Here is a 27,919-nt window from a genome sequence, read left to right on the forward strand (position 1 = left end):
GCAGTACAAGGCTTCAGTGTCATCCCAAATTACACATGGCTCCTTAGTAACACGTTTGAATGACTGCATGAGTCCATGCAACACCAGCAAAACTTAGTGAAACGTTTGTGACTTGGGTTGCAGTTATATGCTTGCATTTCCACGGGACCCAATAAAATCAACCAACTTATTACAAGACATAAACAAACTTATTTTTGAATTCCCCCTTTTAGTTTTGTTTATGAAGGGTAGTGTACAAATTTATGTTCAAGGAATATTCGTATTCGTATGTTGAGCTTAAGTATTACTGTTTCTTGTGATCGAGCTTTACACACTACAAATGCTTGCGACTGCGCTATTTTTCCAATAAAAGACGGTTTGTGTAACTGCTTACGTCACCGAAAACCGAAACGCATGTTTTGCGGTGGTGCGTGCGACATTGTTTTATTTGTTTTACTTTGAAGTAAGGTCTTTAATATATTTGGTACCAAATACAGATATGAATGAATACGCATTTTTGTAGTCAATGAAAAATGTCAATAAAACATCATTTTTTTATCTGAAGTTGCCCGATGCCACCCTAAGTAAATTTTAAATGCTCAAGGTAATAGTTATTGCTTGGAAGTCTGCACTTACTGGATCCAAACATTAAAATTTGTTAAAAAAACGTTTTTTCACACAAATAACGATGTTGAAGTCCAAAGTAATCAATCAGAATGACTTCCAAACACAGGCCTTTTCACGCTTTTGCTTTGGGGGTGACGTCACTTTCAATCAAGTGCCAAACCACTTTCCGCTCAACAGTTATTTTAAAAATATCCCGAAATTTCAAGAATTTGGTGCAGATTAGCGTAAGAGTATTTAAAATCAGTAGAGATCCCAGATAAAGCAAACAGTGTGAAATGCCCGGTGTTTGAAGTCATTCTGATGGAACACTTAGCATTGCAAAATAATTCAACATTATAATTTGTGAGAAATCACTGCTAACAAAGTTTTCATCAATATTATGTCACCTGTTATAATATAAACCCAGAAAAAGTTTGAATGTTCGTGTTACAAGTTATCGTGAAATGGTAGTCATTGGTGCGGAACGCTTTGGATAAAATTTTTTTTTGATTCTGCCAGAATGAAGATTGAAATTCAAACCAAGGTAGTGCAACCAGTATTTTTGTTTTAATTTAACTTTTTTAAACATAATAACATTAGGTGTGGTTCCAGATCATCCAAGTGTGTCGTGACTAGTGATGTCCTCCGCCGGATCCGGGTACCCGGACCCGGCCGGATATTGACCAATTTTTAATACCCGACCCGGCCGGATAATACACTTAATTTTACCGGATAGTTAGGAAAGCATTTTTGTCCTAAAAACAGACAAACATTTCGCAAATTACTGATACTCGCCAACTTCCGTTTTTTCTGTTGTTTGTTATTTAGGTTTTTCGTGACGTGTTATACCATATTAATAAATGACCACGTTTATTTGTTCCACTTATGATAAGCTAACCTTAACATTGCATTCTGTTTGGCAATCAAACATTTTTGCCATACTGATAAAATACACGAAACGGTGTTTACAAACTGCCGGATCCAAATTATCCGGCCGGATTTGATTGACAACTATCCGGATCTGGCCGGGCCGGATAATTTGGAACTGTGAACATCACTAGTCGTGACCCTAAAATGTTTGGAAACCACTGGTCTAACATACAACTTACTGGTTTCTCAAGTTGTGATATGGAATTTGCAATCTTACAGATTCCAACACTTGTCATCTTACAACTTCCCAGAGACAGATTCTCAATCCACTGAATACATGAAGCAATAGCAGATGCACTTTCATCATCAACTGTGTTTCTATCAAGATACAACGACGTCATCTGAAACAAATGAAAAATTCCTGGAATCAGTTTTTATGTCAACAATACATCATTGTATCAATTATGACGTCTCAGAGACAGATCAATGACAGGGTAAATTTATTTGTTGAGCTACGGTAGCTCAGTCAGTTAGGGAAAGAACCCAAATTACACATGGCTCCAACTTAGTAACACGTTTGTGACTTTGGTCACAGTTATATGCTTGCAATGCCGCAATACCCAATAAAATCAAATGGCTTATTACAAGAAATAAACAAACTTATTAAAGTTTTGGATTAGCCCTTCTAGGTTTGTTAAGTGTACAAATATTCTATCAGAAATTTTCCTATGTTGATCTTTTGTATTACTGTTACTTGTGAGTGATCGAGCTTTACAAACAACCAATGCCTGCGTTTGCGCTATTTTTGAAATAAAATATGGAATGAGTAACTGCGTTACGTTACCAAAACTGTAACGAATGTTTTGCGGTGGTGCATGCGCCATAGTTTTATTAGCTTTTCCCAATCGAATCCGGTAAATTGCAAACTTGTCAAGCTTTTTTATGTGGTCAGCCGGTAAATTTTGTGCAATTATGTGTTGAGCGGTATGTGATTCGCTGAAGTATTTTCTTAAAAAAGGATAGCCTATGGTTCAGAATTTACGAGCACTATGCAATTAACCACATTAGCCAATTAAAAGGATTCGTACCTTGGAAGTATTTGAAACCAAATAACGATATGAATAAATACACATTTACGTAGTCGATAAAAATACAAACAAAATATTTTACATTTACAGTTGCCCGATGCCACCCTATTGACTTTTCCTAAAATTGTTGTTTAAATACAGTTGTAAAATTAAATCCACTTAAAATTTTTTGCACGACAATGATTACCTAGGCGATTATGTTGTGATCGCATGGAAAATAATGGCATCGAACTCACCATACAACTGACCCATGGTTATAGTTGTAAAACAAACAGTTGATACGTTTTAATCGGCACCAACATGTAAATGGCATTGGAACCAAATCCGTCGCATCCACGACAACTACATCTGAAACTTTTTTCGCAGTTTTCTCAAAAAGAAAGAATGTTTCTGTGGCAACGATCTTCATGGCCTTCCTCCTTGCAACTGATCCTTGAGAGCAAGGATGCTGCGCCTCTGCTCATCAGGGAGCATCCGGATCTGTTCTGGAGTTAACTGGAGGACTTGCATGATCAGAGCGGCCTGGAAACACATGATGGCAAAATTTTAACCTTTTTATCCCAATATATATTTGATTGACTTTTTAAGTGTTAAAAGTGAACGAAAACATTGACCACAAAACTACACATTTTATTCACAATTTGACCAAAGTTGTTTTTAGATTTGGGCATGTGTCTAAGATTGATTGTGGGCTGACACTTTGTACATATACAAATACAGAACTTCAGTTGATGCAAAAAATATAAAACATACATTCACTATTCATTTCCACAATAATCGAACTTCCAATTTGTATCACAATGCAACAACGAACCTTTTCCTGATCCTGTTCTGCAGATGGATCCATAGGGGCATCCTCCTGAGCAGGAGGAGGTCTTCCTCTTCTTGGATCGCTTCTTTCCCGTGGTGGCGGAGGATGTCGTGCAGGATCCCCACCCAATTCTGGACGATCCATCGGAGGTCTTCCTCCACGATCCATTGGATGATCTTTTGGAGACAATCCTCGTTCCAGAGATGAACGCCCCCGCTCATGCGAGTTACCGCGTTCTGGAGGCCCACGATCGGGAAAGCCCCGCTCATCTAGTGGCAACAATTACAAGTTAACATAATGTGTTATAAACTGTAAGGCCTGCAGACACCCTCTTGGTGTTAGTGTCACAGTAGTCAGCAAAGTACTTGTAAAATACACCAGAAAATAATTATATTCATGATTTCTAGTCAGTGGCCCATTTTAGTGTAAAAACACATTGCTTTAGAAACACTAATTGGACACAGGTAGCGCAAAATTTGTCTGTGTATTTTTGACCTTTGCACTTCTTAAACCAGCGAAGACAAGAACTAATTGATTTTCACAACTAATCTCCATGTAAGAATGTGGTCATTCTACCTCTTGGATTGGGTGGAAATCCTCGACCAAAACCTTCATCCATATGTGGTGGTCTGTGACGATCCATTGGGTCACCCATACCATGATCCCCATAGCATGTTTTTGCCAACATCAGAAAATTTTACAGAAGCATGATGTTTTAACTGTGGCAAATATTATCTATAAGTAAACATTTTCCATTGTCAATTTTATGTTTGCCAGACTTAATACAACCAATAGTTGATCAGTGTCCATGCAACTTCACCAAATTTATTGTTCATTTATGTCGGATATGAGCAAACTGGGGACTTTGGTAAAATCACTGTTGGGTCAGGCTGCCATTTTTTGTATGCTTTTCAGTTACAGCCTCTAAGCATTAATAATTACAAGTCTGTTAGTTTATAAATGTTGTGTAAAATCTCTTTGTACACATTTACTCATGTGGTTCAATCCCAAATTTTTGATACTTTTTGACCCACAAGCGGAAAAAGTTGCCCACTCCTACGATCTTGTTTATAAAAAATATCAAAAAGATACCATAGTAAAGAAGAGTACATATTTCTCAGGCCAAATAATGCCCTTCTATGTCCAACATAATAGCCCATGGAAAACTCTTTGCAGTTGCATAGTATCACTACCAGATTAAACAGTTTAATTCCCACCTATCTCCTGGACCAACTTCCATTGGATGTCCCCTACCAGGTGGGGGCTCTCTCATGCGTTCACCATCCTGGCCACCTCCGAGCCCAGGCAGTGCACTGCCATTGGGCCTTGCGTCCTACAATCATTACAACAACTGGATCAATTTATGAAACATATCATATAAATTAGCTGTGGATAGCGATAATGACAAATACATTTCTTCCATTGCATAAGACAAAATACATTTCTTAAAAGCAAACACAAAACTTTGGTGACAAAAATTTGCTTACGGATTCTGGACGAGGACCTTCAGACGCTGGAATGAGAGGTTGAACTGGATTTTGTCTGTGCAGCATTTTCTACACGTAGAAGTAGTGTTAGTAGGTAAAAAAAATAATAAATGCACAATATTCAAATATTTTTTTCATTGTTTCAACATTATAATATAATTTTCAATTTCAACAAAATATTTAGTTCTTTCTTTTGAATATTTTATTATAGCTGTTTCGTTACCATGGCAATTTCTGGATCCACAATCCTCATAACAACTTGAGCTTGCAACAAAGCATATGCCAGTTGTGGGTTTTGAAGCAGCATGTTTCTGGCCTCTACTGGGTTGTTTTGAATGCATTGCTACAACAGTTCAAAAGCACAGTTTAGCAAAATCCCAATATTCTTGTAAAGTTCTCATGGATGTTTTGAAACATATACATTCTAAGATTAATTCTGAAGAAAAACAACAAAAAAATATGTTGCCTTCATTTGTTTCATGAGCTCAAACATTTGTTCAGGGGGGAGGCTTGCAACAGCTTTGCTGATAGCTTCTGGGGAATCTTGAGATGGAGTTGGTTCCCCGTATTCCGACTCCACTGGGGGACCCATGGCCCTGAAGTGGTTTACTTCTTCCTGTGAACAAAACACAATGATTGGACATCATAAATATTGTGCTGATTTTGCTGTCAGGCACACTACAATTTAAACAGAACTCCTCTCCTGGCATAAATTATCATCCTTCATTTTCCTGACGTTTCGTCTGCCATGCATAAATACATACCTATGGTGGTGACCTAGCTAATGCATTGGTTCTCAAACTTTTACTCGAACAATGCATGAGGAATGATTCATTGCACTTACACAGTAATTATAAATCTACAAGGAGTATTTATTCCTTATGTTTGCAAGTTTTATTTGCATAAGACTGACATCACTGGTTATTTGCCCTCATTTTCTCCAAAACTATTTTTCGCTGAAATTTTTTTTCAATCCACATGTAAATTCAAATGACAAGACCCAATGCATAATATAGCTAAATATCTGGATGAAAATGTTCCAAAGGCAAAACAAGATTAGGTTAAATTGCATCAGACATCGAATTAATGTTGCAGTATATATATAATTGCAAAGAGTACAGTTTACATTAACACTTAGTGCAAATTAACAGCAATTATCCATACCTGAAAGTTATTGCGGTTCTTTTCACTTGTTGCATGATCAACTCTCAGTGGTCGACCGTATAACTCCCTTCCATTAAGATTTCTCATCGCACTCATGGCAGTCTCCTGATCTTGATACTCAGCAAATCCATATCCTTTTGGTTTGCCAGACTCGCGGTCAAATACGAGGCTACATTAATATAAACATATAATAAGCAAAGTGAGGTCAATAATATGAAACGTGTAAGCTGCATACGGAAGTCATTGCTTGGCCGTTTGGTCAGCAAAGTCGTCTGATAGTCACACCAGCTGCACTGATGAGACCTTATAGGTCAGAACAGTTGCCATCTGCTTACACAATAATAATATAAATTAATGAGTCTGACTATACTCGCAAATGCCTGCAGTCACACCATACAAAAGCACATACCGAAAACTAATGACGTTGCCAACTTCATTAAAAATGTCTTCCAGCTCCTCTTCCGTTGACTCATAAGGAATATTGCCAACTGAAAACAACTTTATGTCAAACCATTACTGTAAAAAACGGACATAACCGACAGAGGAAAAAAATGCATGAATGTAAGATATATGTAATATACACAGAGTCCACAATACTTACCAAAAACGGATCGGACTGATCTTTCGTAGTCGACTGGATCACGGTCTCTTTTTATTATTATGAAGTCCTAAAAATTTATTTCGGCGAAATGGAAATTGGTTAAAAGCGAAATTATTTCACGCATGAGTGAACACGACGATTGTGTTCAATCAAATTATAAATTAACTCGTAACAAAATTGATCAACAAGATCTCCAATATTTATAAAATAATATCCATACTTATGTAATTGCAATCTTAAAACACCTATAAAGTATATCGCAACGAAATGGGTTTGACCGCGGTCACGCTGTGTGAATCCCAGCATTGTTCGTCAAGGAAGATACTTTTACACCGGGTCACAAAGTTTTTACCAAACTTGATCCACATATAAGCCTACGTAACACAGAAATCTGTGCGAATATTAAAGCTACGATTTTGTGTAGTATTTTGACCTATATTTATAAACAAAAATAACAGGCGGTGCCCCTGTTCACGCCTAATCATTAAAATTTGCAGAGATTTCTGTTTTACACATACTTATATGTGGATCAGGTTTGGAAAAAACTTCGTGACCCGGTGTAGTAGTATTTTCCGTTCGTCAAAGCGTACACTGCGAGCATTTGGGGCTCTGCATAGAAGTACCAATTTAATAATGTTCCAGGCCATAGATTTTTTTAAAAATTGGCGTAGATTAGGCTTAGAGCATTTAGATCACATTACCATTGAGTTTTTAAAGACCTATAAAGTATATCGCAACGAAAAGGGTCTGACCGGGCAGCACTGTAAAACGACTTTATTGGTTTTGTATGGTTGTAGACTGGTCACTAGTTACTATAAATCCCATTACTGGTATTAACTCTCTAACAAGGGTAAGCTTCAGTTATACCTCTACCAATTACTAACTCTAAACCAATAATTGAATTGAAAAGCCATATTTCTATTCACGCTCATATTTTGCAAACCAGTGCAGGCCAAAAATACACAACCATCCATTTCCTTAGTGAAGTCTTACATTCTTGTACCTTTGATAGACTTCAAAGTAGGTATAAAAAACATTGGTTATGAAACGCAAACTTTCTAACTGCGTCACAAACGATGTTGGTAAAACTACTTCTTTACCGTGGACTTTAGAGGAATCTTAAATTTTATGTTTGGACTTACTGGTGACTTCTTTCTGCCACCATAAAAGTAGTTCTCAACAATTTTCTTCCGTCGATCGAAGAAGATTCCGAAGGCGGCGGAAAGCACGAGGGTAACTCAAAATTTCACCACAAGTTTTAAGTTTCACACCCACCTTTGATTTTTTCAACACACCTTGCGACTGCAACTATAAGGAAGTTTTCAGAAGTACCGCTTTCACGCTACAAAGTATACAACACAACACACTCAACCAAAGGCCGCATTTTTATCCAACTCTAATTATTCCTACTTTTATTCCCGGAAAGTACCGGAAACACTGAAACATTTTACATCCTTTTCTTGGTGATACTGTTGTAATAAATAACCTTAGGAAGTGGTAATGTTTCATACAAAGGCATGATTGACAGGATCGCCCCACTGCACAGGTCCTTAGAAACTGTTGAGGTTTTTATGTTAAACAAAACCATTGAAACTTCAGCACTTTCCGTTGGAGGTTACTCGCAAAATATTTTACGGCTTGTGGTAACGTTTATTACACCTATATTATGTATTAGAACTCTACACGCCTTCACGCTACAAGTAAACCCAACACACCTAGTGTAGAGTTGATTTTGCAACGAATTTATTACCAATACTAATTAGTGCAAAAATGCAATATTGTTATGTTCCTGGAGCCGACCTGAATCGAACAGAGTGTGATCAGTAAACTATATCGTTGCTGATGACGTTGACAAAATTATGATCATGCAGAAGCAAACTTGTTTCTGCCTTCAAACTGGGGAACATTTTTTTTTTTTTTTTTTTTTTTTTTTTTTTTTATTATTATTATTATTGCAACAACTACAACAACGACAGAGAAAAGAGAAACAAAACACGAGCTCAAGAAACATACGCTACTACACACATCAACATTAAATTACAAAGTATTCCATTTCAATTTAAATTCATTCACTTTATTAGTTCTTAATGCAGTTTTTTTTTCTGCTGCTCTAACTTGCTGTACTTGCCGTCGAAACATAGTAAAACAGGGTTGCACTTTGGCCACTTTACATTTGTAAATACAAAATCTTGCTATTAATAAAATTAAATTGATTAGTTTTTCCCGGTTCGTACTTCCATTTTCTGTACCAAAAAGTTTGAGTTTATCGGTGATAACAATTTTTTCCATTAATTTGGCATCTAGCCAAGCACTAACATCTTCCCAAAAATTTGCAACATTAACACACATACACAATATATGATAAATTGTTTCTGTTTCTAGTCCACAAAAAACACATTCACCCGTGTCTACCAGTCCGAAGCCAAATAACACGTCGTTCATTACTAATGCCCTCAAATTTACTTTAATTTGAAAAGATCTTAATTTCGTTTCCAGGGTGCATTTAAAATTATTTATATATATCGAGTGCCAGTGGGCTTCCGTTAGGATCAATTTGGTGGTGATTGCCCATTTATTTTGCTGCTTTCTTGGGGGTTTTCTAATTTTTGAAGCATAATATTCGTAAACTTGTTTTGCTGAATAAAACTTTTCATTTACATAGTCTCTAAGGCGGGTTAAAATAGTTGATCTATCTATTTCTATGTCGTAATTTGTTTCCCATTTTGTTGGTATGGCTTTTATGAGCTTAAGGTAATCTGTATAATTTTTGCTTAAATCTTCAAGCCCTCTAGTCTGTAGTTGTTTGAAATGGCAATATTGCAGGGATTCGTCAATGATTTGGTGGTATTCTAATATACCGCTTCGTATGAATTCATCAAAAGCGATTGGTTTTCCTTTAATCTTTATTTCTCTATTATACCATAGTACTTTGTTATAAACGGATTTGTTGCCTTCCGCCGCATGTAAACAATCACGCCACTCCCTAAGGGCCACCCAGAATGTACTTAATGGGGTTGCTGCTTTAATAATTTTGCTGTTTGCCGTGATATCACTGCATGCAATGCATACCATTTTGTTTACGGATGTTATATTTGTTTCGACAGTTTTCCATGGGGCCATAAAATTCGGGTTCAAAATTTTTCGTATCCAAGAAAATCTTTGTGCTTTTATGTACGACTCAATGTCTACCATATCTATTCCCCCTTCTTCAATCTTTCCGGATAAAACATTTCTGCTTACTCTCTCCCAGTTTGATCCCCAGATAAATGTAAACAGTTTTTTTTTAATGGATTTTATAAAACTTATGGGAATGGTAACCGGAATGACACTTATTTTATACAGTAGTTTGGGTATTATTAATGCTTTTAATATCGTAACTCTCCCTAAAAGTGAAAGGGATTTTGCCAGCCAGGGTTTTGTCGCAATTGACACTTCTTTTAGAATCGATCCAAAATTTATGTCGAAAATTTCAGGTTTATACAAGTTGACTGGGATTTTAACTCCCAAGTACTTTATGTGGTTGTCAGGCCACAGAAGTCCTTCCGATAAAAAGTATTTTGGTTTGGTCATTATATTTTTCCCGAAGTACATTGCATTGGATTTTGCCATGTTCACATAACACCCTGAATAATTACCAAAGCGGTTAAGTTCGTTAAAAGCTTCTTTGAAACTGCTTTCCTTTCCATCGAGAAAGATTAACGTATCATCTGCAAATAACGCAACCTTAATTTCCTGTTGACCTATGTTTACGCCCGCTATCCTTTTGTTATTTTGTATGGACAAATTTAAAAATTCTATACATATCACAAATAGAGTTGGTGATAGCGGGTCACCCTGCCTCACTCCTCTCTGCACATCAAAAGCGTTGGACATGTGATTATTATTTATGACCAAACATTTTGCTTCGGCGTAAAAAGTTTCAACCCACTTAATCAAAATGTGTCCAAACCCAAACTTTTTTAAGGCTATTTTTATAAAGTTCCAGCTAAGGGAATCAAAAGCTTTGTAAATATCCAAAAAGAGTAAAGCCGCAGACTCTCCCGCTTGCTTTACATAGTCCATAACATCAAACAGAAGTCTGATATTGTCCCCAATATATCTGCTTTTTACAAAACCAACTTGCTCTTTCGAAATTACTGAGGGGAGAATCTTTTTTATTCGCATATTAATAGTTTTTGCTGCAATTTTGTAATCAGCATTTAATAAGGTTATAGGTCTATAACTCTCCGGGTACAATGGGTTTTTTCCAGGCTTAGGCAACAAGGTAACAACCCCCCAGGCCATTTGTCCAGAAAAGGATCCAATTTTACAAGCGTAGTTAAATGCCTCTACCATTTTGCCGTTCAAACATTCCCAGAACTTTTTGTAAAACTCAGCTGGAAACCCATCTAGTCCAGGCGACTTATTGTTTTTCATTGATTTTAAAGCCCTCAGGCATTCTGCGGGAGTAACCTCACAATCACATGACTCGCGATCAACGTCGCTTAACACTGGCGTGGGAATTGTGTCCATATAGTGTTTCACGTTTTTATTCGTTTGCGCTGGGTTAGTTTCTTTTTTATAAAGATTTTCAAAATATTCTGCGAGTTGCTGTAGAATCGCAGTTTGATCGGTTTGTATGTCATCTTTATGCATTAATCTAGTTATTGACTTTTTCTCCATACGTCTTTTTTCAAGATTTAAAAAATATGAATTATTTTTTCCCCCGTATTCAGCCCAACGTACTCTGCTTCTCACAATAGCACTTTTAGTTTTGTCTTCAATAAGACAATCATACTTATCCTTCAGTTCTTGCCTTAACATGGTCGTCGCTTTATCGTGTGGCTGAGGTGCTATGTTTAAACTTTCGAGTCTTGTCTCAATTTCTTTTTGTTTTGCACTGGTTTGTTTACATTTTACGCTGGAGAATTTAATCGTATGTCCTCGCAGATTACATTTTAGGGATTCCCAAAGTGTTTGTGGTGATACAGTTCCATTGTCATTGAAACGTAGAAACTCTGCCACCCACGCTTTAACTTTGATACAATAATTTTTGTCATCGAGGAGGGAAGTATTAAATTTCCAATAACCTTGACCCCGCTTTACTTCATCTAAATTTATTTCTAGTTTAACTATGCTGTGATCGGAGCGGACGCTTGGGATCACTTCCGTGCTCCCACACTTTCCCAGAATATTATCGGTCACTAAAATAAAATCAAGTCTAGTGGCACAAAAAGGATTTTTTTGGATACGTGTGAAGGTTTTGGAATTTGGGTTTTTAACTCTAAAGACGTCATACAATCCAATGTCCTGCATTATTTCTATTAATTTTTTACTAGCACGCTTATTATTGTGTGGCGTTAAACTTCCTCCTTTATCCAAGTTGTTGTCAAAGACGCAGTTAAAATCTCCCCCGATTATGATGTTATCATTTTCAAACTCGTTGCTAAGAGTCTGAAAAGTTTTTCTGAAAAAGTTTGGGTCGTCTATATTCGGGCCATAGATGTTGCCTATAGTAAATCGAATATTATTTACACTGATGTCCAGATAGATAAAGCGGCCGTTTTCATCTACAATTTCTTTATGTTGCTTATACGACAGTTTTTTTGAAAACAGAACAGCGACGCCTCTACTGGTTGTAGTGCCGTGTGAAGCCACTATTTTATTGCCCCATTCTAACTCCCATTTTTTTAAGGTTCCCGGGGATGAATGTGTTTCTTGTAACAAAATTATATCAAACTTTTTCTGGCGCAACAAATAAAATACACTTCTTCTTTTCCGGTTATTTTTCAATCCAGCGACATTGTATGTTATGAACTTCAACATGATTGCAGAATAAGAGTGCACTTACTTTTGTATTAACCAGTAATATCCTGGCCTATATTTAAATCGTATTCAAATTCGTAACCACAGTTACATCTAAACGGTAAGCTGCGAGTCAGTGTTTTCAAAAAAATCTTATCACAACCACAGTGCACCACTGTAACGTCGCATGACATGTTGTCACAATTTTTGCTCATACCTTGTTTGGGGATTGCGTTTAACGTTTCGCATGAGCAGGAGACGGCCGTCTTTTCACATTGGTGGCATTCTAATAATCCATTCGCTAGTTTGTATTCAGGCTGGAATTTGTTGCAGCAAGGCATCAACGTCAACGTTAAACTGCATTCTGAGCATGTGGTTTTTTTCGTTTTCTCTTCTACTAAAAACGGTTCTGCATTGCCGGAACAACATGGATACACCACCACGTACTGATGCTTGCAATGTAAGCACCAGTATTGTGTTGTTTCTGCATGTAGTCCTCCTTCTTTTTCGCAATTCGGGCATATGACTATAAAATCAGCGTCCGAAACGCTTTTAGGAAGTTTGTTCCTTCCAGCATTCTGCGGGCTTGTGCTCTCACGTGGTCTTTTGGGCGTTGATTTTTGGGGCAAGTCAGCTTCTGGGCGTGTAATTATTTCGTTTTGTTGCTCCTGGTTTTCAGAGCGGTCAGTTCCTTGTTTTGTCTGGCCTTTAGGGTGACTTGCTTTTCGTGAACTCTGCTGTAGTTGAGTTTCTTTTGTTGGTTTGTCGAATTGTATTTCAGGATAGTCTTCTTTTCTCACCTCACAGTCCTTTTGTTTGTGGCCAATTTTGCCACAATACTTGCATGTTGATTCTTGTCCATTATACTTGACATAGAACTCAAATCCATCCACATTTATATAACTTGGTATTGGGTTTTTTTCCAGGTCTTCTTTTTTCATTGTCACAATTCTCATTCCAGTAAGTAAATTATTTTTGTCCTTTCGGTGGAACATCTTTTTTACTTCCCCATAACTGTCCTTCAGACCTTCAGCAATTAGTTCATTTGGAAAAGGGATGGGCACCCAACCAACAGCCACATTGATTAGGTCAGATTCATAAAGGCGTACCGTTTTAATGTTTTTTGTTCCTTGTAATGCTTCATAGAGCTTTACCACATTTTCTCTCGATGTGCATGTTACATCCACTTTGGTGCCTTTCATTTCTGCCACGCCAATGACGTTTTTCAAGTCATATTTTATTTCTTGAAATATTTTTAATATTTCATCTCTTGGTAATTTTGTAACAGTCACAAAAGTCAAACAGCAAGGCCTTTTAAATGAAGACTTGGCTGCCTTGCTTTTATTAGCTGCCTGAGCGTAGCTAGTTTTGTCCCTCTCCATTTTGCGTCCGCACCCGACGCGCGCAACTTTAGAATGAACTGGGGAACATTATTTTAAAATATGGTAGACACCGAGTCTGCAGCACCACCTTATGGCTGAATATTTTTTGGCACCATGCCCACTGGTGAGATTTGTTGAATAATGAATTCCTGCCACGCAAAATCTTTTTTTTTAATTTTACGTGTTGTCATTTTTGAAAGGAAAACTTCTTCCAAGTTTAGGAGGGAGTTGATCTCCACGAAATAATTCCAAAATAATTAAAAAATCTTCGTTCAAAAACAAACAAAGGGTTGTAAGAATTCACGACATAATGTATCAGAAAACAATGTAATGTGGAAATACTCGATTGTAATCAGTCAAAAATTAATATAAGTCGCACGTAAATGTTGAAAGTAATGTTTAGTGCGGAAGTAAAAGTATTGTCACAAAATCTGTCGTTCAAAATTGTTAGGAAGGCGGATAACTTTGTACGATAAACCTCTGTTGACGGATTTACACAAGAGAGAAGTAAAGACGAAACTCAGAGCAGGAGACAAAAATATTCGTGTTTCAAAGACGTCCTTCATTGTAAGCAACACAAACAGTAAAACTTGGCGACCATTTCAACGAAACCAGATACATAGAGACGCATTTATATGTTTGGCAAAGAAGAAAAAATGAGAGTTATGGAGACAAACGGTATTGATACGTACATTGTAAATACAAATAACACACAGAAGTTGGATAAAGCACAGAAAAATGTGAAGAATATTTACGAGGCATTTGGGAATGTTTCGTCTTCGTGACATGAAGTAGAAAGGTTTATTGGTGAGAAGTGACAGAAATCCCTGTTGATTCTGGCAGCAAACAGCCTGAAGTAATATATTGTTACTTGTCGTTCAACAGAGCTCAGCGCATTTCTATCTTAGCAAGATATCGACGAGAAACACTAAACTGAGATTTCAAAATCGTTGTGAACGCCAAATGCCGTAAATGACTTTTGGTAAACGTAAATTTGCAAACACTTATATCTTACGTCATATTGTTTGTTGAAAACAAAGTTGTACTGAAGGAAAAACCGACCACTAAGCGCAGAAAACTACGGCAAAACTAACATTTAAAGTAAAAATGTTAAAGCGCTATTGGTTCTATAAGTCAGTTGAGATTGTTGAAATAAATCGTCGGACGTGGCCCTTAACCAAACAATGGTTTCCTTAACATGCAAACGAGACTGACTCTGATGCACCACCTTGTGGTGTAACATTTGCGGAAAATGCGCCAGTAGGTGGGGCAAGAGATTTTTTCAAGGGTTTTTAAGCCGATTGTTCACAACCAACAAGCGAAGTGGAAATATTCAAACTTCATGTTTCATCGACGATACTTCATTAAGAAAACTTCTTACCAGTTTAGGAGGGAGTTGATCTCCACAAAATAATTCCAATCGATCAATCACATTTACTTGCATTTGTTAAACCCAAGTATAAGGGATGGATTGAAGTGGAGAGTAGGAGTTAGAGATTCACTTCTTACCAAATTTTCAACTTTGGCTTCTACAAAGCAACGGATTGGTTATTTCATACATCGTTTAACTATAATAACTGTAGTGTTGATGAAAGTTTTGTTGTGATTTAAAATTATGTCGTGAATCAAATATTTTGTGACGTGTACTTATTTCCATAATGGCAACATTCACTCAAACATAATGAAATACTTCTATTCAGTCGAGTTTGTTTGTGTGATTTTATTCCAAATCTTAAGCCACATAAACTGAAAATACATGGTAGGTATTGGGTGATGTCGACTTTCTTTATATTAACCCAGTGGTGGCAACCTGAGGCTTGCACATGACACAAGCCTTAATACAAGACAACCCATGAGGTAAACATATTATTATCGTGTTAGTATCAAATAGCAATGACAGTTTGTACGTGGAACAAATAGTTTTCATACTTACAGGGTCTGGCAGGTTATGAAACTTCCCTTTGAAGTCTTTATCTATCGTCCAACTAGTGACTAAAAGTTCATCTTGTATATTGTGAACACACTTGAGTAAGGTTTCTGCCACATCACCATGTGTCTCATTGACGTTAAGATTCAACTTCCTTATCTGGAAATATAAGGTGGAATTAGGAAATTAGTTAAGACAAATGTGACATTAAACAAATCTAATTGCTGGTAAAATAGTACAAAAAAAAGACCTATCGGGTCTCATCAGCGCACCATAGTTTTCTTGCTTCTACTTTGGAAGATAATGCTTAAATATGGAGTCGAGTGGACGTGGAATCTCTGCTTAGTGACACGTTTGTGACTATGGTCCCAGTTATATGCTTGCAATGCCACGAGACCCAATAAAATCAAATGGCTTATTACAAGAAATAAACAAACTTATTGAAGATTTTGAATTGGCTCTTCTGGGGTTTAATAAAGGGGAGTGTACAAACATTGTGTAGGAATTTTCCTAATTTGTTAACCTTAATCGTTTGCCTTCACTATTTTTAATAAAAGACGGTTTGTGCAACTGTGTTACGTCAACGAAAACTGAAACGCATATTTTGCGGCGGTGCGTGCGCCATAGTTTTATTTGCTTACACTACTAACAAAGTTTTTATCAATATTATGTAACCTGTTGTAATATAAACCCAGAAGAAGTTTGAATGTTCGTGCATAAAGGGCATGAGAAATGGTAATTATTAGTGCGGAACGCTTTTGTCGACAAAACACTTTTAGATTCGACCAAAATGATGACAGATTTCAAACCAAAGTAGTGTAACCAGTATTTTTGTTTTAATATAACTTTATCTTAAACAAAATAAAGTTAGGTTTGGCGAACGACCCCAAATCATCCAAGAGTGTCATGACCCTAAGTGAGTGATTCCCAACCTTTTTGTGGTTGCGTACAACTTGGAGGTAAAACAATTTCGACGCGTACCACCTAGTTAAGTGTTACAAAGTAACCTAGGGGATGAAGTAACGAACATTTAGGGACCATTTACGATATTTAAATTCGAAATATATCCGCAAATTACGAAAAGGTGCTCGAGGACCATCTGGAATGCCGTCGGGTACCACCGGTTGGGAACCACAATCTAACATACAACTTACTGGTTTCTTAAGTTGTGATACGGAATTTGCAATCTTACAGATTCCACCACTTGTCATCATACAATTCCACAGAGACAGATCCTCAATCCACTGAATACATGAAGCAATAGCAGATGCACTTTCATCATCAACTGTGTTCCCATCAAGTTTCAACGACGTCATCTGAAACAAATGAAAAATTACTGGAATTAGTTTTTATGTCAACAATATCATTGTTATCAATTATGACGTCACAGAGGCAGAACAATCACTTGGTGAATTTAATCGTTGAGCTCCGGTAGCTCAGTCAGTTAGAGCAGGTTTTCCCAAACTTTTTTGGCCGCGGACCCCTAATCTTACGTCAGATCATTTTTCTCACGTAATCAGTGGAAAATAATTGTCCCCTATACGTATTGTAAAGCTTACGAAATCACTCAAGTTATAAATTACTGTAGTGAATGCTGCTTAGGCACTGTATGAAACGTACCAGTTGTGTTTTAAAAATATCTTTTAACACTTGTGTAACGGTGTTGCGTTACCGAAAACTAAAACGCATGTTTTGCGGCGGTGCGTGCCCCATGGTTTCATTAGCTTTTACCAGTCGAATCCAGTAAATCGCAAACAAATACAACTGCTGGTACAATATTAAAAAACATCGACCTATCGGGTCTCATAAGTGCAGCTATGGGTTAACTAGCCAGACATACATTATTCCATTTTGTGTGCACTACTGTCTGCAACTCACTTATCATTATTGCCTCATTGCTTGTACATATTATTTTACGAAAAGCAGAGTTTTACAATTGCTTGTTTGTGTGATTGCGTTATCTTACTAAAAACCTTAAAAGTGTGTTTTTGCGTTGGCACGTGCACCATAGTTTTCTTGCTTCTACTTTGGAAGATAATGCTTAAATATGGAGTCGAGTGGACGTGGAATCTCTGCTTGAACACCTGAATTCCATTGAAACGAGTATCGAGTTCACAATGGAACGGGAATACGTGGGGGTGATATCATTTTTTAATTTTTACATTTAAAGCGAGAACCGAGGGCTAAAGGTGACGAAGGGTGCTTGTACATATATTTTTAAGAAATGCCAGGTTTACGAAATGCTACATCGCGTGCTTTGGTTTCGCCTTCCAAAGATCGTAAAGGAGATGCGTTCGATACTGGAGGTGTAACCGCATACCCTGTGCTGACTGCGACGCCGTATGCATTGACGAGACTGGCAGCGCCTGACGAACAACGCAATAGGAACACAAACGCGACGTGCCCAACCGTGGGCACAGCGTTGTCGCAACTTATCGCAGATACAGGTGAATTTTGGAGAAACGACAGTTTTGGGTAAAAAAATGACAAGTTTAAACGGATGTTTATAGAATAAATGCATATGAATTCACGCTGAATGTTAGAACGCAGACATTTTTTCCAGCAGTGTATCGACACCTGGTAAACTCCCAAAGCATCGCTGATTTTAATGCTTAATAATTGAGTAAATAATTGAGTTAAATTACGTCATTGTTTCCATTCTGGTTTGTTTTAAATGGCATCGTTGAAAGTTATAGGCTTGACTCTAATTGTCCAGTGTGCTTGTGGAGATGTGTGGTTGTTCGCATTTTCGGCTTGCTTACACCTTTCGTCTTTCTTCTTCCCACACCCCTTGGCGTTTTTTCGAGCTTTCTTATATTTACGGTGTTGTTTGCACTCACGCACTTTATCCTAACAAAGATTGATTGCATGACGACAGAAACGTCGATCAAATAAATTTTTTCGCACGAGCTTCAAAAATTGATTAAATAATACTTGAATATGATTGGGACCAAAAATTATTTAACTGAATACGCAGTTGTGTATGGAAAAAAGAATGCAAAGTTTTTTTTTACGAGGTTTCCAGCTGATAGATTTTGCTTGGGAGCCTGGGCCTCTTGTACCCCCTCCCTACGACTATGCGTGTTGGTATCATGAGATGCAATATGGAAGGTGTCACTGGAGATGCATTGTTTGAAGTTTGGGTAAAAGTAAAACATTCATCTAAACTAGGGTTGTGCAACCTGTGGCTCGTGGATTGAAATTCTGCTGCCCGCTATAATTCAAAAAAATATTTTTAACTAGTCCTACTACGTAGAAATGTTCCAGGACACGTCATCAAGCAATCAGTCATGCATGAAGGTTAATATTAGGGCCAAGCGTTTAGCACAGACGCGTGTAATACTCATTTCGCAAGGATAATTAAATTTCCTGCTATAAAGGCAAGTCTCATTTCACGTTAGAACCATTCTATTATTTTGTGCTATTTGAAAATACAACATTGGCGATGAGGAGACCTTTGAATTACTCCTAACTGCTCAACGGAAGAAAACTACAGAGAATTTTTTTGAACTTGTATACATAAGCAGATGGACGGACAGGAGTGACGTCACCAGGAGTTTATAATGGAACGTAAATATGTCGGGGTGATGTCACTTTTTTGATGTTTCTATTTAAAGCGAGAACTGGGGACCTCTCCGCACAAACGTATACTGGTAACTGACTCATTCCGACAGGTATCTGTCGTTTCGGTTCGCGAACCCCATCGCCCACAAGCGTGTTGTAGTGCGTGCACTGTATACAAGAGCGGAAACCTTAGTTTCAGAGGAAGAGGCTCAAAAACAGGAGGTTGGTTATGTGCAGAGTGCGATTTTAGTGAATGGCCACACTGGTTCGTTTCTGTGGCGAAACCAAGATTTCTCGCCTAAAGGTGACGAAGGGTGTGGTTGTGTTGTTATATATTTTGCAAGGCCTCCAGGTGTTTGAACGCCCGCCTGTTATACAGCGTGCTTTGTAAACTCCCAAGCACTGGCGTGGAGTACGAGACTTCGGCTTTCGTCGGTTTGAACCGTGGCAAAAATGAAGGCGCATTTCACTGCTGTTTAAACGTTCTTAACACGCAGTTTCGTTTGTCTCGTATTTGCGATCAACAATAACGCAACACAAGCGAAACGTTTGTGACGCACACGTGGAAGGAAAAATTTATCGTTTGTGTAGAGAAAATTGACTACCGAGTTCGCCGCGAAAACATTTGTTTAAAACCACGTTTAGTTTTGTCCAGTTTTTCGGTCGGAGATTACATAGCTCGCCGGCCATAAAAATGGTTAACATTAAAGATCCTATAACCTGAATATTATGGCGTTCAAACAACCTTGTAAGGTTAGCATTAATACTCGCCGCACCCCGGTGATGTGGAAAACTTTACGCCTCTGCTCCCAAGGCATCGTAGATTTTTATTAATTTATCTAGTTAAATTACTCTATTGTTTACATTCTTGTTTGTTGTAAATTACGTCGCTGAAAGTCTTGCAGTTTCTGCGATACACCAAATTTGTAAGTTTCGTGCACGAGCACTTAAAAGAGAAAAAATCTGGAACGTCATAGGCTTGACTCGAATTGCCCAGTGTGCTTGTGGAGATGTGTGGTTGTACATTGATTCGCATTTTCGGCTTGCTTACACCTTTCGTCTTTTTACTTCACGCCTTCCCTTTTTGTGTTTTTCGAGCTTTCTTATATTTACCGTGTTGTTTACACTCACGCACTTTGTCCTGAAGAAGTTCGATTGCATGACGACAGAAACGTCCATCAAACAAATTTTTTCCCGTGAGTTTCAAAATTAATTAAATACGCTTTAAAAAATTTGGAACAAAATTTTTTTTAACTCAATACGCATTTGTGCAGAAAAAAAAAGATATATTTTCATATAAGGTTGCCAGCTAATAGATATTGCTTGAGAGCGTGGGCCTCTTGTACCCCCTCCCTCTGGATACGACTATGCGTGTTGGTATCATTTGTTACAACATGGAAGGTGATGTTGCGCTCACTTTACCGCATTAAAACGAAGCGGATTAAATTCCTTTTTTCGCCGCGTTTCTCTTTTGCTGGTGTTGCGTGGACTCGTGGAGTCAGTCTTAAACTTTGGCAATGCAATCAAGCAGCACAGCGCTTTAGTGTCATCCCGAATTACACATGGCTCCAACTTAGTAACACGTTTGTGGTTTTTGTCATATTTATATGCTTGCATTTCCACGAAAGCCAATAAAACTATTACAAGGAATAAACAAACATATTTTTGCATTTCACCTTTTAAGTTGTTTTATTAATGGGTAGTGCACAAATATGTTCAAGGAATATTCGTATTCATATGCAGAGCTTTTTTATTACTGTTACTTGTGAGCAAACATTACAAACCACCAATGCCTGCGTCAGCGCTATTTTTGAAATAAAACACCGTTTGTGTAACTGTGTTACGTTATAGCGAAACCTGACGCGCATGTTTTTGCGGCGGTGCGTGAGTTATAGTTTTATTTGCTTTTACTTTGAAGTAAGGTCTGGGAAATATTGAAACCAAATACAGATAGAAATAAAAACGCATATTGGTCGTCAATGAAAATTCCAACAAAAAATTGTATTTGATATAAATTTGCCCGATGCCACCCCGAGTAAATCGTAAGTCAGACAATGAGTATTGCTTGTTAGTCCGGACCTACTGGATCCCAGTCACCTAAACCTAGATACTCCCACATATGCTAGTATTAGAAAATTACTACACAAGGTGTCAATAAAAGCAAATACACTGTTAGTAACATTTAAAATTGAATTGATAGTTAACTTGTGTCACGTGAAAGAAGTGCTGCTGGTTAGGTAGATTTCATTAAGTAAAAACATTTTATTGCTACACTGTTAGGGTTAGAAAAACATATATTTAAATACTATCATCATTGTGGCAGAATCAAAACAAATTTATCGCCATAAGCGTTCCGCGTTAATGATTACAATTTCACATGACCGTTTAACACGAACATTCAAACTTTTTCCGGGTTTACAGTACAACAGGTTACATTTTATATATCGATAAAAACTTTGTTCAAAAACGTTATGTCACACAAATATAACGATGTTGAAATCCGAAGTATTAAATCAGAATGACTTTAATATAACGATCCTTTGGGGGTGACGTCACTTTCAATCAAGTGCCAGACCACTTTCCGCTCAACAGATTTTGTAAAAAAATCTCTCTATTTGTCAAGAATTTGGTGCTAATTAGCGTAAGAATGATGAAAATCGCTAGAGATTCCAGATAAAGCAAACAGCGTGAAATGCCCGGTGTTTGAAGTCATTCTGATAAAATACTTCGAAAAAAATTCAACATTGTAATTTGTCAGAAATTACTGCTATTAAAGTTTCCATCAAAATGATGTAACCTGTTGTAATATAAACCCAAAAGAAGTTTGAATGTTTGTGTAAAAAGTTATCGTGAAATGGTAATCATTGGTGCAGAACGCTTTTAACGATAAAACATTTTTTTTATTCTGCCAGAATGACGATTTAAATTCAAACCACGGTAGTGCAACCGGTATTGTTGTTTTAATTTAACTTTTCTTAAACAGAATAAAATTAGGTGTGGTGAACGAATCCAGAACATCCAAGTGTGTCGTGACCCTAAAAAGTTTGGAAACCACTGGTCTAACATACAACTTACTGGTTTCTTAAGTTGTGATATGGAATTTGCAATCTTACAGATTCCACCACTTGTCATCTCACAAGTATCCAGAGACAGATTCTCAATCCACTGAATACATGAAGCAATAACAGATGCACTTTCATCATCAACTGTGTTCCAACCAAATTCCAACGACGTCATCTGAAACAAATGAAAAATTACTGGAATCAGTTTTTGTGTCAACAATATCATTGTTATCAATTATGTCGTCACAGAGGCAGAACAATCACTTGTTGAATTTAATCATTTGAGCTCAGTCAGTTAGAGAAAGAATCCGAATTCAGTCAGTTAAAGAAAGTTAACCCGAATTACACATGGCTCCAACTAAGTAACACGTTTGTGACTTTGATCGCAGTTATATGCTTGCAATGCCACGAGACCCAATAAAATCAAATAGCTTATTACAAGGAATAAACAAACTTATTAAAGATTTTGAATTGGCCCTTCTAGGGTTAAATAAAGGACAGTGTACAAATATTGTGTAGGAATTTTCTTGTTTTGTGATTTTGTTATACTTTAATCGTTTGCCTTCACTAATTTTTCAATAAAAGACGGTTTGTGCAACTGTGTTAGGTCAACGAAAACTGAAACGCATATTTTGCGGTGGTGCGTGCGCCATAGTTTTAATTGCTTACACTACTAACAAAGTTTTATCTATATTATGTAACCGGTTATAATATAAACCCAGAAGAAGTTTGAATGTTCGTGTAAAAGGTCATGTAAAATGGTAATCATTAGTGCGGAACGCTTTTGTCGACAAAACACTTTTAGATTCGACCAAAATGATGACAGATTTCAAACCAAAGTAGTGTAACCAGTATTTTTGTTTTAATATAACTTTATCTTAAACAAAATAAAGTTAGGTTTGGCGAACGATCGTAAATCATCCAAGTGTGTCATGACTATAAGACAGTGATTACCAACCTTTATGTGGTTGCGTAGAACTTGGAGGTAAAACAATTTCGACGCGTACCACCTAGTTGAGTGTTACAAAATAACCTAGGGGATGAAGTAATGAACATTTCGGGACCACTTACGTTTTTTTAATTCGAACTAAATCCGCTAATTACGGAAAGGTGCTCGCGTACCACCTGGAATGCCGTCGCGTACCACCGGTTGGGAAACACTGCCCTAAGAAGTTTGGAAACCACTGGTCTAACATACAACTTACTGGTTTCTTAAGTTGTGATATGGAATTTGCAATCATAGAGATTCCACCACTTGTCATCATACAAACCCGCAGAGACAGATTCTCAATCCACTGAATACATGAAGCAATAGCAGATGCACTTTCATCATCAACTGTGTTCCCATCAAGTTTTAACGACGTCATCTGAAACAAATGAAAAATTGCTGGAATCAGATTTTATGTCAACAATATCATTGTTATCAATTATGACGCCACAGAGGCAGAACAATCACTTGGTGAATTTATTCGTTGAGCTCCGGTAGCTCAGTCAGTTAAAGAAAGTTAACCCGAATTACACATGGCTCCAACTAAGTAACACGTTTGAGACTTTGGTCGCAGTTATATGCTTGCAATGCCACGGGACCCAATAAAATCAAATAGCTTATTACAAGGAATAAACAAACTTATTGAAGATTTTGAATTGGCCCTTCTAGGGTTAAATAAAGTACAGTGTACAAATATTGTGTAGGAATTTTCTTGTTTTGTGATTTTGTTATACTTTGATCGTTTGCCTTCACTAATTTTTCAATAAAAGACGGTTTGTGTAACTGTGTTAGGTCAACGAAAACTGAAACGCATATTTTGCGGTGGTGCGTGCGCCATAGTTTTAATTGCTTACACTACTAACAAAGTTTTTATCAATATAATGTAACCTGTTATAATATAAACCCAGAAGTAGTTTTAATGTTCGTGTAAAAGGTCATTTGAAATTGTAATCATTAGTGCGGAACGCTTTTGTCGACAAAAGACTTTTAGATTCGACCAAAATGATGACAGATTTCAAACCAAAGTAGTGTAGCCAGTATTTTTGTTTTAATAAATCTTCGTCCTAAACATAATAAAGTTAGGTTTGGCGAACGATTTCAAATCATCCAAGTGTGTCATAACCTTAAAGACAGTGATTCCCAAACTTTTTGTGGTTGCGTACAACTTGGAGGTAAAACAATTTCGACGCGTACCACCTAGTTGAGTGTTACAAAGTAACCTAGGGGATGAAGTAACAAACATTTTGAGATCACTTACGATTTTTTAAATTCGAACCATATCCGCAAATTACGGAAAGGTGCTCGCGCACCACCTGGAATGCCGTCGCGTACCACCGGTTGGGAAACACTGCCCTAAAAGGTTTGGAAACCACAGGTCTCAAAAACAACTTACTGGTTTCTTAAGTTGTGATATGGACTTTGCAATCTTACAGATTCCACCACTTGTCATCTTACAATCCTCCAGAGACATATCCTCAATCCACTGAATACATGAAGCAATAGCAGATGCACTTTCATCATCAACTGTGTTCCAATCAAGATTCAACGACGTCATCTGAAACAAATGAAAAATTACTGGAATCAGTTTTGATGTCAACAATATCATTGTTATCAATTATGACATCACATAGCCAGAATAATCACTTGGTGAATTTAATCATTGAGCTCCGGTAGCTCAGTCAGTTAGAGAAAGAACCCGAATTACACATGGCTCCAACTTAGTAACATGTTTGTAACCTTGGTCGCAGTTATATGCCTGCAATGCCACGAGACCCAATGAATGGCATTGCAAGGAATAAACCAACTTAGTTTTGAATTAGCCCTTTTGAGTTTTTTAATTAAGGGGAATTTCCAAATATCTTTACGGAAATTTCCTAATTTGTTAAACCTCAATCGTTTGCCTTCACTATTTTTAATAAAAGACGTTTTGTGCAACTGTGTTACGTCAACGAAAACTGAAACGCATATTTTGCGGTGGTGCGTGCACCATAGTTTTAATTGCTTACACTACTAACAAAGTTTTTATCTATATTATGTAACCGGTTATAATACAAACCCAGAAGAAGTTTGAATGTTCGGGCATAAAGGGCATGAGAAATGGTAATTATTAGTGCGGAACGCTTTTGTCGACAAAACACTTTTAGATTCGACCAAAATTATGACAGATTTCAAACCAAAGTAGTGTAACCAGTATTTTTGTTTTAATATAACTTTATCTTAAACAAAATAAAGTTAGGTTTGGCGAACGATCCCAAATCATCCAAGAGTGTCATGACCCTAAGTGAGTGATTCCCAACCTTTTTGTGGTTGCGTACAACTTGGAGGTAAAACAATTTCGACGTGTACCAACTATTTGAGTTCCCCAGGGGATGAAGTAACGAACATTTCGGGATCACTTACGGTTTTTTCAATTCGAACTATATCCGCTAATTACGAAAAGGTGCTCGCGCACCACCTGGAATGCCGTCGCGTACCACCGGTTGGGAAACACTGCCTTAAGAAGTTCGGAAACCACTGGTCTAACATACAACTTACTGGTTTCTTAAGTTGTGATATGGAATTTACAATCTTACAGATTCCACCACTTGTCATCATACAATACCCCAGAGACAGATTCTCAATCCACTGAATACATGAAGCAATAGCAGATGCACTTTCATCATCAACTGTGTTCCCATCAAGATTCAACAACGTCATCTGAAACAAATGAAAAATTACTGGAATCAGTTTTTATGTCAACAATATCATTATTATCAATTATGACGTCACAGAGGCAGAACAATCACTTGGTGAATTTAATCTTTGAGCTCCGGTAGCTCAGTAACAGCAGGGTTTTCCCAAACTTTTTTGGCCGCGGAACCCTAATCTTACGTTAGATCATTTTTCCCACGTAATTACTGGAAAATAATTGTCCACTATACGTATTGTAAAGCTTACGAAATCACTCAAGTTATAAATTACTGCAGTGAATGCTGCTTAGGCACTGTATGAAAGGTACCATTTTAAAGATATCTTTACTTGTGTTTTAAAGATATCTTTACTTGTGTAACGGTGTTGCGTTACCGAAAACTAAAACGCATGTTTTGCGGCGGTGCGTGCCCCATAGTTTCATTAGCTTTTACCAGTCGAATCCAGTAAATCGCAAACAAATATAATTGCTGGTACAATATTAAAAAACATCGACCTATCGGGTCTCATAAGTGCAGCTATGGGTTAACTAGACAGACATACATTATTCCATTTTGTGTGCACTACTGTCTGTAACTCACTTATCATTATTGCCTCATTGCTTGTACATATTATTTTACAAAAAGCAGGGTTTTACAATTGCTTGTTTGTGTGATTGCGTTATCTTACTAAAAGATTAAATGTGTTTTTGCGTTGACACGTGCACCATAGTTTTCTTGCTTCTACTTTGGAAGATAATGCTTAAATATGGAGTCGAGTGGACGTGGAATCTCTGCTTGAACACCTGAATTCCATTCAAATGAGTATCGAGCTCACAATGGAATGTGAATACGTCGGGGTGACATCATTTTTTGATGTTCCATTTAAAGAGAGAACCGGGGGCTAAAGGTGACGAAGGGTGCTTGTACATATATTTTTTAAGAAATGCCAGGTTTACGAAATGCTACATTTTTGCAAGGCCTCCCTAGTGTTTGAACGCCCGCCTGTCAGACCGCGTGCTTTGGTTTCGCCTTCCAAAGATCGTAAAGGAGATGCGTTCGAAACTGGAGGTGTAACCGCATACCCTGTGCTGACTGCGGCACCGTATGCATTGACGAGACTGGCAGCGCCTGACGAACAACGCAATAGGAACACAAACGCGACGTGCCCAACCGCGGGTACAGCGTTGTCGCAACTTATAGCAGATACAGGTGAATTTTGGAGAAACGACAGTTTTGGGTAAAAAAATTACAAGTTTAAACGGATGTTTATAGAATAAATGCATATGAATTCACGCTGAATGTTAGAACGCAGACATTTTTTCCAGCAGTGTATCGACACCTGGTAAACTCCCAAAGCATCGCTGATTATAGTGCTTAATAATTGAGTAAATAATTCAGTTAAATTACGTCATTGTTTCCATTCTGGTTTGTTTTAAATGGCATTGTTGAAAGTTATAGGCTTGACTCTGATTGTCCAGTGTGCTTGTGGAGATGTGTGGTTGAACGTTGATGCGCATTTTCGGCTTGCTTACTCCTTTCGTCTTTCTTCTTCCCACACCCCTTGGCGTTTTTTCGAGCTTTCTTATATTTACGGTGTTGTTTACACTCACGCACTTTGTTCTAACGAAGATTGATTGCATGACGACAGAAACGTCGATCAAATAAATTTAACGCACAAGCTTTAAAAATTGATTAAATAATGCTTGAATATGATTGGGACCAAAAATTATTTGACTGAATCTGCAGTTGTGTATAGAAAAAAGAACGCAAAGTTCTTTTTTTCCGAGGCTTCCAGCTGATAGATTTTGCTTGGGAGGCTGGGCCTCTTGTACCCCCTCCCTCTGGGTACGACTATGCGTGTCGGTATCACGAGATGCAATATGGAAGGTGTCACTGGAGATGCATTGTTTGAAGTTTGGGTAAAAGTAAAACATTCA

The 27,919-nt window shown here is 37.4% G+C and overlaps 2 protein-coding genes across 32 annotated transcripts in view; both read right to left on the bottom strand.

The window, feature by feature from the left end:
• LOC145894913 (uncharacterized) overlaps positions 1–27,919 on the bottom strand; it is a 133,325-nt gene that overhangs the window by 37,392 nt on the left and 68,014 nt on the right. For 17 of the 31 annotated variants that reach the window (XM_082983592.1, XM_082983597.1, XM_082983620.1 and 14 more), the window contains 5 exons: positions 25,849–26,010; positions 24,707–24,868; positions 23,531–23,692; positions 22,339–22,500; positions 16,854–17,015 (listed from right to left, as the gene is read on the bottom strand). The exons of 1 other annotated variant lie outside the window; for it this stretch is intronic. In XM_082983592.1, the coding sequence (XP_082839718.1) occupies positions 16,854–17,015; positions 22,339–22,500; positions 23,531–23,692; positions 24,707–24,868; positions 25,849–26,010 (810 nt within the window). Of the gene's footprint in view, positions 1–1,694; positions 1,857–14,001; positions 14,624–15,153; positions 15,302–15,705; positions 15,859–16,853; positions 17,016–22,338; positions 22,501–23,530; positions 23,693–24,706; positions 24,869–25,848; positions 26,011–27,919 lie in introns of those variants that run through there. 13 more of the 31 variants (XM_082983621.1, XM_082983614.1, XM_082983610.1 and 10 more) reach the window with 10 other exon arrangements.
• On the bottom strand, positions 1,866–9,798 carry LOC145896189 (uncharacterized). The gene is made up of 11 exons (XM_082985071.1): positions 9,676–9,798; positions 6,607–6,673; positions 6,415–6,493; positions 6,006–6,174; positions 5,308–5,457; positions 5,065–5,184; positions 4,842–4,910; positions 4,572–4,687; positions 3,931–3,983; positions 3,358–3,623; positions 1,866–3,065 (listed from the first exon to the last, which is right to left on the bottom strand). Exons 1-11 carry the CDS (start codon positions 9,796–9,798, stop codon positions 2,949–2,951), a joined length of 1,329 nt encoding a protein of 442 aa, XP_082841197.1. The 3' UTR covers positions 1,866–2,948.

Source organism: Ascidia mentula, chromosome 3, assembly GCF_947561715.1.
Source record: "Ascidia mentula chromosome 3, kaAscMent1.1, whole genome shotgun sequence".
In the NCBI taxonomy this organism is placed as follows: Eukaryota; Metazoa; Chordata; class Ascidiacea; order Phlebobranchia; family Ascidiidae; genus Ascidia; species Ascidia mentula.